Source organism: Cyrtonyx montezumae, unplaced genomic scaffold (assembly GCF_038088225.1).
Source record: "Cyrtonyx montezumae isolate F1298 unplaced genomic scaffold, pur_monq_1.0 scaffold_23, whole genome shotgun sequence".
NCBI classification, from domain to species: Eukaryota; Metazoa; Chordata; class Aves; order Galliformes; family Odontophoridae; genus Cyrtonyx; species Cyrtonyx montezumae.
The window spans coordinates 10,654,823-10,670,718 of NW_027071970.1; the positions used below are offsets into that span (position 1 = coordinate 10,654,823).

The window sequence follows — 15,896 nt, forward strand, 5'->3', positions numbered from 1 at the left end:
CTCCATTATTTATTTCTTATGGAGCAAATATTATTGGAAAGAAGCTGAAAATAAACAGGCTCTCTTACCACATTGGGACGCTTGACAATGTTCTCCAGCTTTGTATGACTGAACTCCAAGCTGATGACGTTGTAGAGTTTTTCACGCTGTGCCTCTGGTGTTTCATAGTACCTCACAAACTGTGACATGCTCATTTCAACACCTTTTTGTGTGTTCACATCCATCACGTCCACTATTCGACGGCTTCCTGAAAATGCACAGAAACACTCCTAAAATATTTGCTTTATTTCAAATGTGTAAGTTCTCAACAACTGCAGGGAAACTGCTGTTAGAGGGCAAGAAAACAGTACCTCCCCAGGTTCCAAGCAGTTCAAACTGTCAGCAGGGAACTAACCTGGAACAAGACTTTGTGCCCAGTATGACACTGAGCAAGTCATCTGTTACCTCTGCTTCAGAGAGATGGAGAGTACTTCCCTCCTTTACACAGATGACACGAGCACGAGTACAGTGAAATCTGTGAAGAACTGATTTAATGTGGTAGCAGGGGGCATGCAAGACAACTAGCTCTCCAAATCATACTGTGCAATTTTCTAAACATGCATATGCCTCTCAAGATGCTTTTGGTCATGTACAAAAGTTATCTGTAAAAAGCAAGCTGCATAAACAGGTGACAAGAACTGCTGAACACCTCATACTGATTGCTGAGTATTCTCAATTCCAGTCTTTGCTAGTGGAGATGAAAGCAGCAAAAGCCCACACTTTGGATCTCTACACAAAAACCACAGGACATACTTGCAGCTTCTTGAGTGGCAGACATACAAGTCTCATTAGCACCAGAATGTTGAACAGCAGTTTTTGTCGAGCCTTCAGCTTTATACAGATTAATCCACAAGCTTCTCTTGGGCCAACTGGAAGGTTTCACCTCTCTCAGCAATTTCATCATCCTAATTAGCAGTTTATTTCTGTGTGAGCAAAAGGGAGCCCACAAGAGACATACTTCATTTCCAGGAGAGAAAGACTCCAGCAAACAAACTTGCAACACTTCCAAAAAAGCACTCAAAAACAATCTCCATCACTGAAGAAATAACTCTAAGTAAACAGTGTTAAAACAAAACGGAGGGTCTATATTTATGCCATCAGAGGGAATTATTAATAATTGCAGCACCTGGCCTATTGTGTGCTTGGGAGCAGTATTTCAGCAAGAATGATAGTCTGGATTTCATCACTCCATTAAAAACATCCTTAGCCACTGATAGCAATGACAGTGACAGATGTGATAATGATTCTGGAAAGGAACTCGAGACCGTAAAGCTTTGTAATCAAAAAGAAAAATTTATACAGTGTAAGTCTGGAGCAGTCCCACCGGCCTGACAGTCAAAACTCAGCTGCAGCACCGCCAAAATGGGGCTTGGCTCCTCAATCAGAACTCGGGACTGATCGCAGTGTTGCCACCTTGAGGCAGGCTGGAGAGAACACTTAGTGATGGGAAAAGCACAAGCAGCCTTAAATCTGGTATTTGCGTGATTGAAACAAAAGAAAAACAATTTTTTTTTTGCCTTCTTTTTCCTTCTTTCTGTTGTTCTTTATCTTTACTATCTAGGAGGAAAGTTTGTTTTCCATTCATTAGGTTATCAACTGGGGCAAAGTCCTACTAAACAGTTCCTGAATTAGAGCCAGCCTGGTTGCTGGCTTCCACGGCCTGGGGATTAAAGCAGGGACCGAAGCCCAGAGGGGTTAAGGACTTTGATACTGAACAATTGCATCTGAAGGGCTGTGTGGCAGTCTGGGATCTGCCATAGTGTGATCTAGGTTTGATCTCAGCCTCTCTGGAAGCGACCTCATACAGCCTCTCAATTACCCTTTCTGAAAAGGAAATCAGCAGTTACCTGATGAATTAAAAATATGAGGCCCAGTTCAATAACAGGGTTGTTAGAAGTACTTGATTATCAATTACAAGCAGAAGAGCTAAGATGCGAACTGACAGTCTCTTGACTTCTGAATTAAAGAGTAATTAGAGAGGCTGTTTTTCTTTTAAACCACAGCACTACCAAACACCCTGTTCATAATGATTCCTGGAGCACAGCTTGCAAAATTTGAGACATATAATTACAGGTTCAAAGCCTCAGCTCACTGCCCACTTCCCAGTGGTTCTGGCTTACTGCCAGCTTTTTTTCTTTTCTCTCCTGAAAAGATTCAGCTGTTCCTTCAATTTCCTGCCTCTAGGAGAAGGTTAAATATTATCCAGAAGGGGAGACAGGTGAAGAACCAGGCAAAGGAGCAGACAGAGGCTGAGAGTTATGAGTTGGGCAGAATTTGTTTGTGCACTTTACGTGATTTCTGTTAACCATTTCCCAGATGTTTTTAAGCCTGTCTACATTAAGAGGGTAAAGCTATCTTGGGGAACCGTTTTAACTATTTGTGACAGAAGGAAGAAACATCTCTGGACTGCAAAGCAGGATTTTGGCAGAGCCCTAGGAAGTCTGTTGGCTTCAATAGTGGGTTAATTGTACCCAGAGTAGCAGCTTCAACCTGAATCCCAGTCAGTCCCTCTGGAGCTTCTGAGCTAGAGAGCACAGAAACATGATAGCTTGTACTGAGTAGAAGGATAAGAATCTGAGCAGAACGTCCTTGCTCAAATGGAGCTACTAAAGAGATTCCCCATGCTTCAGAAACAGCTTCAGTACAAATTTAGTTAAAGAAACACACCCCATGGCTCCAAGATCCTCCAGAGGACACAGACAAATGAATGGCAGCAGAAGTCCAGCTGGACACTTCCACACACCTCTGTGCATGCCCATGGTGGTTCTCCCACCCATTGTTCCCCCACTACATGACAGGCCCCAGCTCCTGCCTTCCTGCCCTGCAGCACTGGGGCCAGGAGCAGCCCCGGTCTGGAGCCCTTCCCACACCAGGAACCTTTCAGTGGGGCTAGACTATCACCTTGTTAAAGAGATGCAAGGCTACCTGTACCTAACACCTTCCCATCTTCCCTCCTTGGTGTCAGCAGCTTTGCCATTTGCTATAGAAATGCCAACCTGTAATAATCGACACTGTTGGATTTCTCCATGCAACAAAAGGTAAGGCATTTAGAGCACGTCCACTGAAAGAGATTAAGCCAGCATCAAGTCTTAAACCCTAATGTTATGGGACCTCTTTTATGAGGTCAAAATTAAGCCATTAATATTATTCAAAAACTAACCTGTGATTTTCAGCAATTCTTTGAGCTAAACCTCAGCTGTTGAAAGCCACACACACACAAGAAAAACGTTTCCAAGCTTTAGCAAGAGCATCCTAAGACGTACATTGTGGTTACAGCAAACTTCATAAGTATGCTGTTTAATACTTCAGTAAAGGTATAACCACAGTCACAGGTCATTTTGGACGAAGGTAACTTACAACACTAAAACACACCAGCTACCATGAAATAAGACCTTACAAGCTATTACCCAAGGATAAGACAGCTGTTTTCCAGCCTGGATGAGCTAAGCCAGAGGATGCTTATTGCAGAACAGTACCACTATGGGGAATTACTCTAAACAGCTGTTCTGGTTGCATTTCCACACATACACAAATGGTTTTAAATCTACTTGTAGACAGAGGCTTTGAGACGACAGTGACCAAATCAACATACCAATTCAATTTCCTTTTCATGTTTTGACATCATGGGTGTGTATCTTTTAGAGAGGTTTAACTTTTATTACAGCATGCATTCAAAGAGGATTTGCTGCTGTTTATATCTGGACAGGAACATGACTGTTTTTTAGCAGATCTGTCTCAGTTTAACTAACTTTTTTTTTTTTGGAAGAGTTTTACTGCATTAGGCAAAGGACAAACTTAAAGTGTGATCAAACAGGAAGCTCAGCTCTAAAAATAGGAATGGTTCTACTTCCAAAATGGCAAAGGCAGCAGACATGCTAAACACAGGCAAACATTGCAATGTTTCTTTTTTAATGAGGGAGCATCTAACAGCGTATTTTATTTTACTGCACAGAAGCCCTATTTGTGAACCAAGGCTTGCTCAACACCAAGGCAGAAGACCACATCCATCATGTCTTAGCCCATCATCAGTTAGTGCTGAGAGCTAAACTGGGACAAACAAAAATAGAAGGTCCTCCTGCTCTGTGTGAGGGAGGAAGAAGGCTGGGTTAAGTTTCTACTTGTTCAGCTTTCTGAGGCATGTCACTGAGCCCAAGGCAGCAGGCAGGAAGGGGACAGGAGAGCGCTACCAGAAGCAGGGAGAAAAGGAAGAGAAGAGCAGGACACCAGTTTAGACTTGATTAATAGGCAGGGCAAGAAAACGTGCTATTAGACATAGTGCCAGTGAGTAGTATCAAGAATAGAAATGCTACAACAGGGGACACAATAGGCAGCAACAGCAGAAAATACATGCCAGCTTGGATGACAAAATGATTGTCTGGCACCAGAGCATGGTACAGGAATTCAAGGGGGTTCTTAAGTAATCTCTAATTTTAATTCTGCCCAAGAGGGAGCACAGCTCCACACACCCCACAACTTGCCCACTGCACTCGGTTGCCTTGATTCTCCCTTGACCTGAGCAAGAAAGAAGCAGGTCAGTAAAGACATCACTGTGTCTCGGTGTACATGCTTGAGCGTGCCACAGATGCTGTGACAAATTAAAACCAACCACCAAATCAGGTGGCTGCTGCTTGCAGCAAGGTACATTGACTCCTCTGTTGTTACTGGCCCGCAGCTGATGATTATGACAGCACTTGCTCCAGGCTGAAAGGATTTCTCTCTACTTTCTCCCAAGCCACGATGAAATCAGGGGGTGAAACGAGTTACGTACAGTACAGCAGCCTCACCTACATAGGACAAAGAAAACAGGAGAGGTCGCTCAAGGGAAAAGAAAGAGAAGACAAAGTGATGAGCCAGTGTTTCTTCAGTGCAGTACTTGGAAAAGACACCTGCCAGATAAGAACTGAAATTAATTGCTTGAGCAGAACAGCACTTTTTTTTTTTAAATGGTCCCTATGTTTCCTCTATGTAGTTCTCACATTAAAAGAAGAAATGCAACAGCTAGAAGTTCATGCAGCTCACATCAGCAGCACAGTTGTTTGGGTGACAGACCATCAGTTGGACTCCATCCTCCCTCAGGGGCACCTGGAAGTTACTGTTTCAGTGGTAACATTTACTTGCTAATCTGGTTGAGGTCTGACTTGGCAGAGTTCCCTACTACAGAAAAGTTCAGAGCATGAAGCACACTGTCAGCTCAGCAGCATCACTGGGAGGACAACTGGAGCTTGCTTTATTAAAAAAAAAGTTTTTTTTAGGATCTCCAGTGTTTATTTAAACATATTTTGTCCACAGAACAGTATGTTGGAGGAACTGTTTGTTCTCATAAAATCTCAGTGAAATTTTCCTATAATAGCTCAAAAATATTTTTAAAACACGTGAGGCAAATCATTGGCCTTGACCTACACTGCTTCCTGATTTTCCATTTTCCCCTTGAAAAAAAAGGGATTGCCAAGTCTATAGCTCAGCACAGGATTTTGTTTTGGCTCCTCAGACCAAAAGAAATAGCGCCTACATGCAATTATTTTGCAGGCACTCGTGAGGAACATTCCAGCTTCACCCTGCAATGATTCGCCCTTATCTCCCACCTTCATAATGTTGCCAGATCCCCTGCTCCCCAGCTGTCAGAGCTGCCCCCATGGGTCTGAGCCACCTGACAAACATAGAATGCAACGTGCAGGATCCTGAGTACCCTTTATATCAATTCTCGCAGAGGCTGAAGAACAAACTAAATAATAAGGGAACTTGTTCCAACCTCCCACCTCAGTCCCCTGCAAAGAGGAGGCCATGACTGCCAAATTCGGTCTAGACTCCAACATTCACAGCTTACAGGAAAACTAAAAACCATTCCCAATACCACACAGAGCAGATCACTTTTCAGGCCAGTTTCTACATGGGAAAGGGAGGCTGCGTTGTTTACTGTGGACTATTACACTACGGAGCTATTGAGGCAGTCTATCTACAAAAACAGATTAATAGCAAAATACATGTCTGATGACAAGTTCTTTGCTGCTTCCATACTTATTTACTTTTACTAATAAATCCTTAGTGATGTAGAGAAAAAAAACAGAGTATGTCAGTTGTTAGATCAGCCCATGAAAAAAATAAGTCCTCTACTTTGGCTGGGCACAGTGGATGCCATACAGCAATGCTGCTGATCCTACACAAGTGACCACCAAAAGTGGTCACAACTTTATCCTCTTCAGCCCAGGAGACACTATAACTGCAAGTATCTTCTCTTTCTTAAGATCCCCAGAGTGTTTTGCTACTAGCCTGCATTACAAGCTCAGCTTTGCAGATGTAAAAGCATTATGTCCCACAAAGCTACATCCATCCAGGAGGAAACCACCCCAGCCTGTAGTAAGATGAAATTATGCATGTTACAGAACCCAGCAGCACAGAGAACGCTTTGGCTTTTGGATATCAAAGACTAAACAAATTATTGCATTTGCTTCCTGAACCTGGGGGTGACAAAGGCTAAAGAGGGTCAACTGCTGCTTGGCTTTCTCCTGCCTCATTCTTATGTTAACCTTGGCAAGTGTACTTCCCTTATCCTTCAGTGGAATTCACATAAAGCATTCACACAAGCCAGACTGCAGATTCAGGCACATACATCTACAAAGATAACACTTTTCTGCCCATCTGTGACAAACACCTCAGCTGTGGCTCAGCAGCATCACCGGTGGAAATAACAGACACAAGAGAGCCCTGGAAAATATCAATTCATCAGCACTGCATGCCAAAAGAGAGAATAAGAAGCTTGCAGAAATAACACTCCAACTTTTAGTGTAGATGTTTATGGAGTTGCTAAGAGGGCCAATGACCCTCTTTGCAAAATTTTAAGTCAGCTAGCTGATGAAGAGATGACAATGGCATTCTGTCCTTCAGAACTAGCAATCAAAACCACCTAAGGCAATTAAATCAAAGCCCAATTGTTATTAAGTTACAAGAGACTTTGTCTTCTTTCAGGAGTTATCTCAAGTTCCTAGGCAGCTCAGGAATTCCTTTCCTCTTCTCCCTTTGTATTCTTGGCTCAAAGCCATTTCACAGACAAGACAAATTCCAACTGCTGAAATTAATCCATTGTTTCAGACTCAGAGAATATGCAGGATATCTTCCCTACAAGGCAGGAGTCTGGTTATAACCATTATCCCAGCTGTGCAGTTTCAAGTATTTGTTCTTTAAAGCTACTGTGTGGGAAAGCACGTTGTACATGTTACACGTGGGTGCACACTCACCAGCATGCTGGTCACAAACATTCCCAAACTAAATATCAGCTGCTATCTGCATTTTTTTTAAACAATGAAAACAAAACAAATCCCAAAAAACAATAGCAACGTTTCTTTGGAAGTTTGCTGAAACTTTAAGAAATGGACAAGAATGCACAAATAAGGACAGTGAGCAACCCAAAAAATCACTTTTTTCTCCTCATTATTCTCCCAGGCTAGAGCTTTTAAGGTGAGATTTAAAAAGGCTAAGCTACCAAATGTTGTTATTTCCTTGTCACTTACAGATGCCCAAATACAAAGCGATACAACGATCACATTATAAATACCAATTAACATATCAGAATAATTTGAGACCAAAGGGTCAATAACTGTACAGAATTGATGTGCTTTCAAAATATCCAACACTGCCTCTTTAAAGCACTGTTACAAATGCACTTCCCTGATTCCAAGAGAACAAATGATAGGTTTAAATAGCACCAGCATATTACAATGATGAGCGCTTCAAAACTAATAAGTTTAGACAGAACACAACACTGTTCAAGATATGTTCTCTATCGACTCCCACACATATTGAAATCCTGAATTATGATCACTTCACATTTGCAAAACATTCAGAACCTGGAAGTGGATTGATAAGTTTTGAAGAAAACCCTCCATTTTGCAAACACACCTACCTGAGTTTCTTGTGAGCCATGAGGAGTCTGCCAGAAAATTCAGGGGCAGTCACAGGAAATAATAGTAAAGCAATAATAAAACAAGAATTTTCATCTGCTTTATTGGAGCATTAGAAAGCGAGTCAAACAAAGATTAAAAAACTAATCAGCAATGATTTGCACAGGCACAAGTCCCAGCAGCAATGTCCCATAAGAACCACGTGTGGGTTTCATTTATTAAGATATAACCTAGCACTAATTCCCCAAATATTTTAGACTTTTTTCAAATGGAAGATCCCAGCTGTGACACCAGAAGTCACGATTGTTGTTACAAAATAAAAAGACAACAGGTGACAATGTCCTGCACCAAATTAGAGGTTCAGCACAATGACTCCAAAGGAGTTTGTCCAAACAGTGAGAAAAGCTACATGACATGCAGTACCTGCCCTAGAGCACACGTGGATTGATGAACCAGATGTGAGGAAGGGCACACTTTTACATTAAAGTTAATTTAAAAGTTAATTACAATTGTTATTTTTGCTCCATTGTTTTATAAATAAATAACTTCCTGCTTTGCTGGCCATGTGCACAGGAATCTCCACCCCCAGTATTTCAGGAGACATCAATCTTGAGGAAATGCAACTCCCACACTTTGACTGTTAGAAAGGAAAATCAGTGCTGTTATGCAACGCTACGCTGCTGCTCCAAAACATCTCAGCATCTTGCCTCAACTCCAGCACTCCCAGAAGCAAAAATGGCAACTTCTCAGCTATGGAGCAAGCCCACAGAGCACTGCAAACAAGGTGAGCATTCAGCATCTCCACAACAAAAAGAGGTAGTCAAGTATCTGCACGTGTTCATGCAGGCATTTAGGAAATCTGAGAGTTTGGAATTACAAATACACTCGCTATTCCCTGATTTAACTGCAAATCGACCAACAGCAATGCTACTAAACAGCACTTCCCAAAGCACTTTAACATTTTAACCCAAAGAGGTTCTTCCCAGAGCTTATAAACGATCATAAATTAAGAGGCAGTGCCAAATTTTGTTTGTGAAGGAAGGTTAGCAGAGATAACCTCTCCTTCACAGATAACCCCAGCTAAGAGAAATGCAGCCCAAGTTTCTCTCCTTTGTTTCTCTTAACAGCAGCCTTCACAGACTTGATATCCCTACTGATTATCAAACTCAACCAATTCTCAAAAAATAATTTCAGAATTTACTAATCTAAAAGATTAGCTCCTGCTACAATGCAGGTGAATAACAACAATGAATTCTAGGTAACGAGAATGCAGCCAAAGGTCTCTGAAGGACAGCAGCTAAGCAGTCCAGAGCTCCACTGACTCCACAGCCATGTCTCAGCAGTATCACTTTTCAGTAACAATTTCAGAGGCACTATAAACACATCCATCCTACATAGAAGGAGATTCCAAAGAAACATACTAGGAAATCTACTCAGAATGTAGCTTAATTATTTTTCTTCTGCCAAAATTGCTAGGAAACATTTGATGACTGCAGTCACCACTTCTGCTTTGTGTCTTATCAAAGGACAGGCAGTTTGCAGAGCTTTGTGCTCAGTCCCTTTAGCAACCTTTCCTCCATGCAGTGACCTGGCCTGACACTGATAAAGTCTGTGAGGAGAGCACAGGCAAAAGGTGAGAGGGCTCTAATCATACCTTTTACCAACAGATGCTCTATACCAGATAAATGAAGAAGAACTCAATCAATGCAACTGCTGCTTTCCAAGTTCACAAAAGTGTATGTAGGACACCTGTTAAGAGCAAAAGCGTTCACTTCCCTTTAAATGGCCAATTATCCAGCATGAGATCAGAGCCTGATCAGCACAACTACTAATTAGCCCTTTTAATTTACAAATTGCTTCCTTATTCCTTTTTCCAAATTCTGTTTTCACAAACATCTACAAACACAACTGCACAAGTATTTCAAAGCAATTCTGTTTTGTATAGAGTTAATCCAGTACATTCAAAATAACTTACCCACTAATAGCTTCACATCTCTGACGGTGAAATCCGGGTCAGGCATTCTATAATTAGCAAAGAAAGCAATGTTAAATACCACCAGGGTAAGTATAGGTATGCTTTTGTTATCATAATAAAAGAGAACATAAAGTGGCCTTTGTCCATAATGCAGTAGGTAGAACCAAGCAAGGCCTCTCTGAAGTATTAATGGCACACCATGTCCACATTGGCAAGTGCATAAAAGTTCCTTTTCTCATAAACCAGAAGAGGTGTCTTTTCAGGCACTCTCTAGCAGCACTGGAGTGGGAGAGAATGGAAGGGGCTGGAATTGATTTCAATGAAATCCCAAACCTTCATAGCTCATTTCTGCTAGGCAACTCACTGTGCTTCCTGTCTATTCTCCGTTTTTTACAGTGGACACAAACTGAGGCAGAGAAAGGCAAAGTAATTTGTTCAAAGTCTCATCATCATAGGCTGGATTCTCAGTTTAGAAATAAAGACCTGAAAATAACAAGTATAAGCCCGTTTGTTTTAAAGGCTACTCCAAACCTCCTTGCCTGGCAGAAGGCAACCCAGCCATGTTTGATTGGTAGGGAAGCTGCTGTTTGATTCAATTCAGGCTAATGCAGAGATAAATGATATCGTAATTGGTTCACTGATGTTGACACAATTTTAAGATCACTTATGTCTTAGGGTTTAACATGCATAGAGTAAGTGAATTTTGTGTCAGGAGAGAGTAAAAGTCTGCAATTGGTTGACTGGGTGGAAAAAGAAACATACAGTAGTGGGGTTTTAAAGTTGATTGGCTTCATCTTAATTATTTCACACTTCACATCTTCATATAGCACAAAGGAACTGTGATGAAAACCAGCCCTGCAGGAACTCTGTCATGGGTAGGATACAACTTGCTTCTGCTATAGTGCTTTTGAGACACGGTTCAGTTAGAAATCAGAAATGTACATCCTATACACAAGCTTTCAGAGTTCTTATATTAAGGAAACACTGAAAGGTACAGTTAAAAAAACCCTGCAGTTATTGTCATGCATGCAACTTCAGAACTATTTGGCAAATCTTGTTTGTTCACTCACTTTACCCTTATCACCTTCCTCTGGTGGAATGAGGAGGCTGGACAATATCTTTTGTTAGGTCACCGCCAACCCTCACATCTTTGCATTCAGAAACAAGGGCCCCACAGCTTTGGAATTCACTCCCTTGCCAGAATCTACTGACCCTCAGGGTTCACTCAAAGCTCATCTTTATATCCAAGCTCTAGGAAGTCATGAGCAGGGAAAGAGGAACTATTTGTGGGCAATAAGAACATGCAAGTCTGCCTTTGTGTTAGATGCAGAGATGGGCAATGTTTGTCACACTTGCAGAAATCAAAACAAATTCAACAGCCAAAACAGCCCTAACACAGATGCATGCTGGCAAACCCATTCTTTCTGAGAGCTCCAGCAGCAGCTGAAAATAAACTTTACTAAAACTGGAAAAATAAAATTAATAGCTCTTTGGAGAGCACACCTGGCATATCTTTTTTTTTCCCCTCTGCATCCTCAGTATGTGTCAGAGTACACCAAGAGAAGAATTTCAGGCCTCAACACAGCAGGTTTCAACTCCAAGAACCCATACTGTAGCCGAGTTACACCTTGGGAGGTCTAGTTTTAATTCAAGCTTTTTCTGCTAGCTGCTGAGACTGTAAATTACTGTACTCCATCCTCAGCCCCACTCAGCATAACTGCCATGCTCACTCCTACACAGTTGGGGCTGCTTTGCTACTGTTCCATGTTCAGACAAGAGTCAACATATTTCCAAGCAGCATTCACTCTCCAAGATACAGTTATAGGAGTGATCAAACAGCTCTAAGAAAACAAGATTACCTTCTGCTAATAGATTACAGGTGGATCTTTCTACTTCTAACCATACAAGTAACAGCTCATGATGGTCAGAAATACACATGAATTCAATTTTCAAAGTTCAATTTTAATCATTTTTCCTCATTCATCTTATTTCCCAACATTTCGGAGTATCAGCAATCACAGTCACCAGACTGTTCAGCTATGCTTTGTACATCTGCCAGCCAGAGCCATGAAAGCTGGCTGCTTAACAGCAAACAGAAGTGTGGAAATTCTCATATCATGTATTTTTCAGACAACTGCATCTCAAAAGTCACCCTACACATATATGGTAGATTGGGTGATCCATAAATGATAAACATAGTCTGACAAGAACAAGAGACAGTATTGCTAGAAAGGACCAAGCTTCCTCCAGAGCCTGAAGAGGAATGTAAGGTTCCTGAGTGTCATCAGCAAGCATCCCAAACCCAAATCCATCTCACACTACCAACAGAAGGCAGCAGACTACAACAGCCATTATTTCAAGCAGCAGATGTCAGAATAAGGAGACAAAATATTGAAAATCAGTTAGGTAAGTGTCAATACTATTTCCATCTCAGTGGAATACAGTGCACAGAGCCTTCCTAATTCTGCACATCCACAAAAGGTATATTCTGCATGCCAGCCACCCTTGATAATACATGTAAGAAGCAGAACTCTAAATAAAATTATACTGTGTTATCCTGTGGAGTGTCAAATAGGAAAGACTGCTCATGCATTTTGCATCTATCATTTTAAGTATACATACATCACATCTCCAACCTTCTCTCACTCTAATGGCATTTACACCCAAGTATGTGAAACTCCTTCACAATGTCATTTCAAACTAATAACTCATGCTCATTTCAGAAAATGAAAGATCAGGACATGAAGTGTCCTATAAGAGATTATAGATCTACAAATTCTAACATTGTAATCCTCCACAGCAGCCTGTAGTCGATGATTCAGAAGAGAATGGAAATATAAAACCCAATCCTCCCAACTGACTACAAAATAGAGAATTTCACTGAATCCATGCAGGAGACACTCAAAGCTCATGTATCAGACAAATTTGCTCTTACTTTTATCAGCATACTAACTGATCAAAAATATTCTTAAGGGAAGCTTCAGTGTTTTAGCTCTCTCTCTTCTTTGGTGGCAAACTTCATCTCCAGTATTAGAACGAAACCAGTGGTTGGTAGGAAACAGAAGCATTGGCTAGTCAAGCCTGGCTGCTGAAACTACTTCAAGCTCATCACAGCACTTATTCTCTTTCACTGTTCATTATCTTTCATCACTCAAGGCATTAGCATGCAACAGAGTCAGGAAAGTGACTCCAAAACTCTTACTGTGCATTAGTATTTACTCCTCTTCTACCTCCTCACAATCCAGTTTTGAAGTCAAAAGATCCATTATTTTAACTGTCAGATCTCCAAAGTGCCAACTGGAAATGAAGAGCGATGCTACACTTGGTCTTATTTAGTTCTACACCTCCAGATTGTGTATTAGAAGGGCTATTTATTGTTATTTATAATAATTACCTAAAAAAAGGTAGCTTATTTTAAGTGGTCATCTTTGATGACTGATACATGTTGTGTACGTGCATAAGCATTTGAGCAAGGCCATTCTTGGGTGTCAGCAAAAGAGCAAAGCATAATGGTGGTTCTATAAAAATGTTTCTTAATCAAGATTTGTTGGCAACTTACTTAATTCCCAGTCCATCCTTATTTCTGAAGATAAGCGGAACTCTGAGAGCTTCTCTTTGCACATACTCAAAAGTAAAATCTGTTAGAATAAGGAATAAAAAAGTGCAAAATCAATTACAATGGCATTAGCACCCCACATTGCATTCTCTCAAAATGCAACCCATTCTCCTCATCTCACCAAAGAACTCCACTATTACTTAAAGAAAAATATGAAGAGAATGCATATTTTAGGTCAGAAGCAGAAACCAAAAGGCAGAGAATGCTCTCCCAGCTGCTCGCTATTTTTCGTGTTCGTTGATGCACATAGATCAGAATCCAATCACTTGGTCAGTTAAGGTCTGGGCTAAAACACCCAGGTTGTAATGAAATAGCAAATTAACAGTTAAAAGATAATCCTAACTAAATTACTGTGAATCAGATGAGTACTTTCACAGCAAATGAGTAATTAAAACTTAAATTCTTGCATTATACATTTCAAGCTATAGATTTTTTTTAGCTAGGGGAAAGTTTCCTTGTTAGCATCACTTGAGTATAGCACAAAGCCCTGATTCTGTGCCTATGTTTTCTTTCCATGTGAGGATTATTACCTCCAGCTGATGACATTTCCCTAATTAATTACAAATCTAACTGCAGGAACTGATGCACAGAAATAGTGTACAGTTGTTGGCACTTAAGAAGGTGGTGAAAATAAATATTTTTTGTCCGGAGGTCACAGAATAGCACACTGGCAAACTGAACATTAAATGCAAGTTTGTTATGTTAACACTGACCAGCACAGCATCACCTTGTTGCTTCACCCTGAGGATTACACGGATTTAGGCTTTCCTGGGGATTTCTTTATGCAGTGGTCTGATACAATAGCAGCGATTCAGGGATTAGAAAGTTACAAGGCAGCAATTTGAGGGAACAGTGCAGGCAGAACTCCACAGTCCTCTTGGAGCATTCTGCCACGGACAGGAATCCTTTCAGTGGCCCTGTGGCACTTCTGTGGTTTTGTTTTCCCTCTTTTCTTACCGAGGGATGACCTCGTATTCATGCACTGCTTTAAAGTGGAAAGTATTGTTGGAATCTTTAGCAGTTAAACGCGGCACTGCCAAAGACACAAAACATTTAATGCATTATAAGCAGGTATGTGCAAGTGGTTTAACTTCTCCAGACCAATGTGCATGCTGCCTGGGAGAGAATAAGAACTTCTTTAGGCTCCAGAGTATATATATCAACAATGTTTTTCTACTGTAAGAGCTACTACTGTAAAAAATAGGGAGAGCAGAGGCTAAGCTCCCATCCCTTAGGATCTATGTTCCTCTAAACTTTTCCTTGCCACGTTCAGTTTCTTACTGTGACAGGAATTGATGCAATATTCCTACCTAGAGTTGTCACATCAGAGCACTCCAATTATAGCTATTTACAAAAACATTAAAATTACAGAAACGTTATTTCCACTACTCTACAAATAAGCATAATTAATACTCTAATTAGTTAAGATACCAATTAAGTATTTCTGTATTAGGTTAGCCTTCATTTCTAACATGCATTCACCTTATAACTGATCTGGCTTTAGTTCCATAAACAGAGATGTATTTATTTTTGAAGGATGCTTTCATCCAAGGCAGAAAGCCTACAAATATCAAGAATAACTACAGTTGAAGAAGCAGAGACAGAATTACAGCCCAGCAGCCCAGAGAACAAGTAGCTATGATGAACTGCATGCAGCATCACGAGGAAAACCTCCAACCCCCATCCTGGCAGGAAAGAGAAGTCAAAGAGTTATTAAAAATAAAGACAAAGACGTGGGACATCAAAGTAAGTACCACTCAAACAATTCCACATGTTTGTATAACCTGACTTTTTTTATTCTTATTAAACACTGTCATCGTTTTGCCTCAGTTCAATTCAGCATATGGGTTTGCAGGAAAAAACAAACTGATAATTAAAAAAAACAACGATTTTAAAGGCAGAGCCATTCTTCATAACACCCAACAAACTTTTCTATCCCTTGTGGGGTTGAACAAAGCGGACACGGACCACAACAAACTAACAAAAGACACCTGTTTATTTTCAGGTTTCTCAGAAAGGGGAATGCTACCCAGAGACGCTAGGGCTGCACTGCCGAGTAAAGGGCAGTGCAGAGCAACGGCAGCCACGGAGCACTCGAAAGGTGAGGGTACAATGTGCTTTCTGGAAAATTAATTAACATTTTCGAGCTAAAAAAAAATAATAGGTGTTTGTGTTTAGTTTGGAGGAAGAAGGGGTCAGTGGCTAAGCTTATCTCCTAAACAAACACCTTCCTAAATAAGATAGGTATTTAATTCCTCCACCACATTAACTTTTCTAAAAGGAGCTTAAATGCTCGTGCAAAACGAAGCCTGGGTGAGAAAAGTAAAGTTTCTCAACTAAATTAACGGCTCCGCAGTTAGAACCATTTCGG

At 40.8% G+C, this 15,896-nt stretch overlaps 1 protein-coding gene across 1 annotated transcript in view; it reads right to left on the reverse strand.

Moving 5' to 3' along the window:
- KDM2B (lysine demethylase 2B) overlaps positions 1 to 15,896 on the reverse strand; it is a 96,429-nt gene that overhangs the window by 79,298 nt on the left and 1,235 nt on the right. Inside the window, exons 3-5 of the mRNA XM_065739197.1 lie at positions 13,469 to 13,547; positions 9,910 to 9,956; positions 69 to 247 (exon numbers count right to left, since the gene is read on the reverse strand). Of these exons, the coding sequence (XP_065595269.1) occupies positions 69 to 247; positions 9,910 to 9,956; positions 13,469 to 13,547 (305 nt within the window). The remainder of the gene's footprint in view (positions 1 to 68; positions 248 to 9,909; positions 9,957 to 13,468; positions 13,548 to 15,896) is intronic.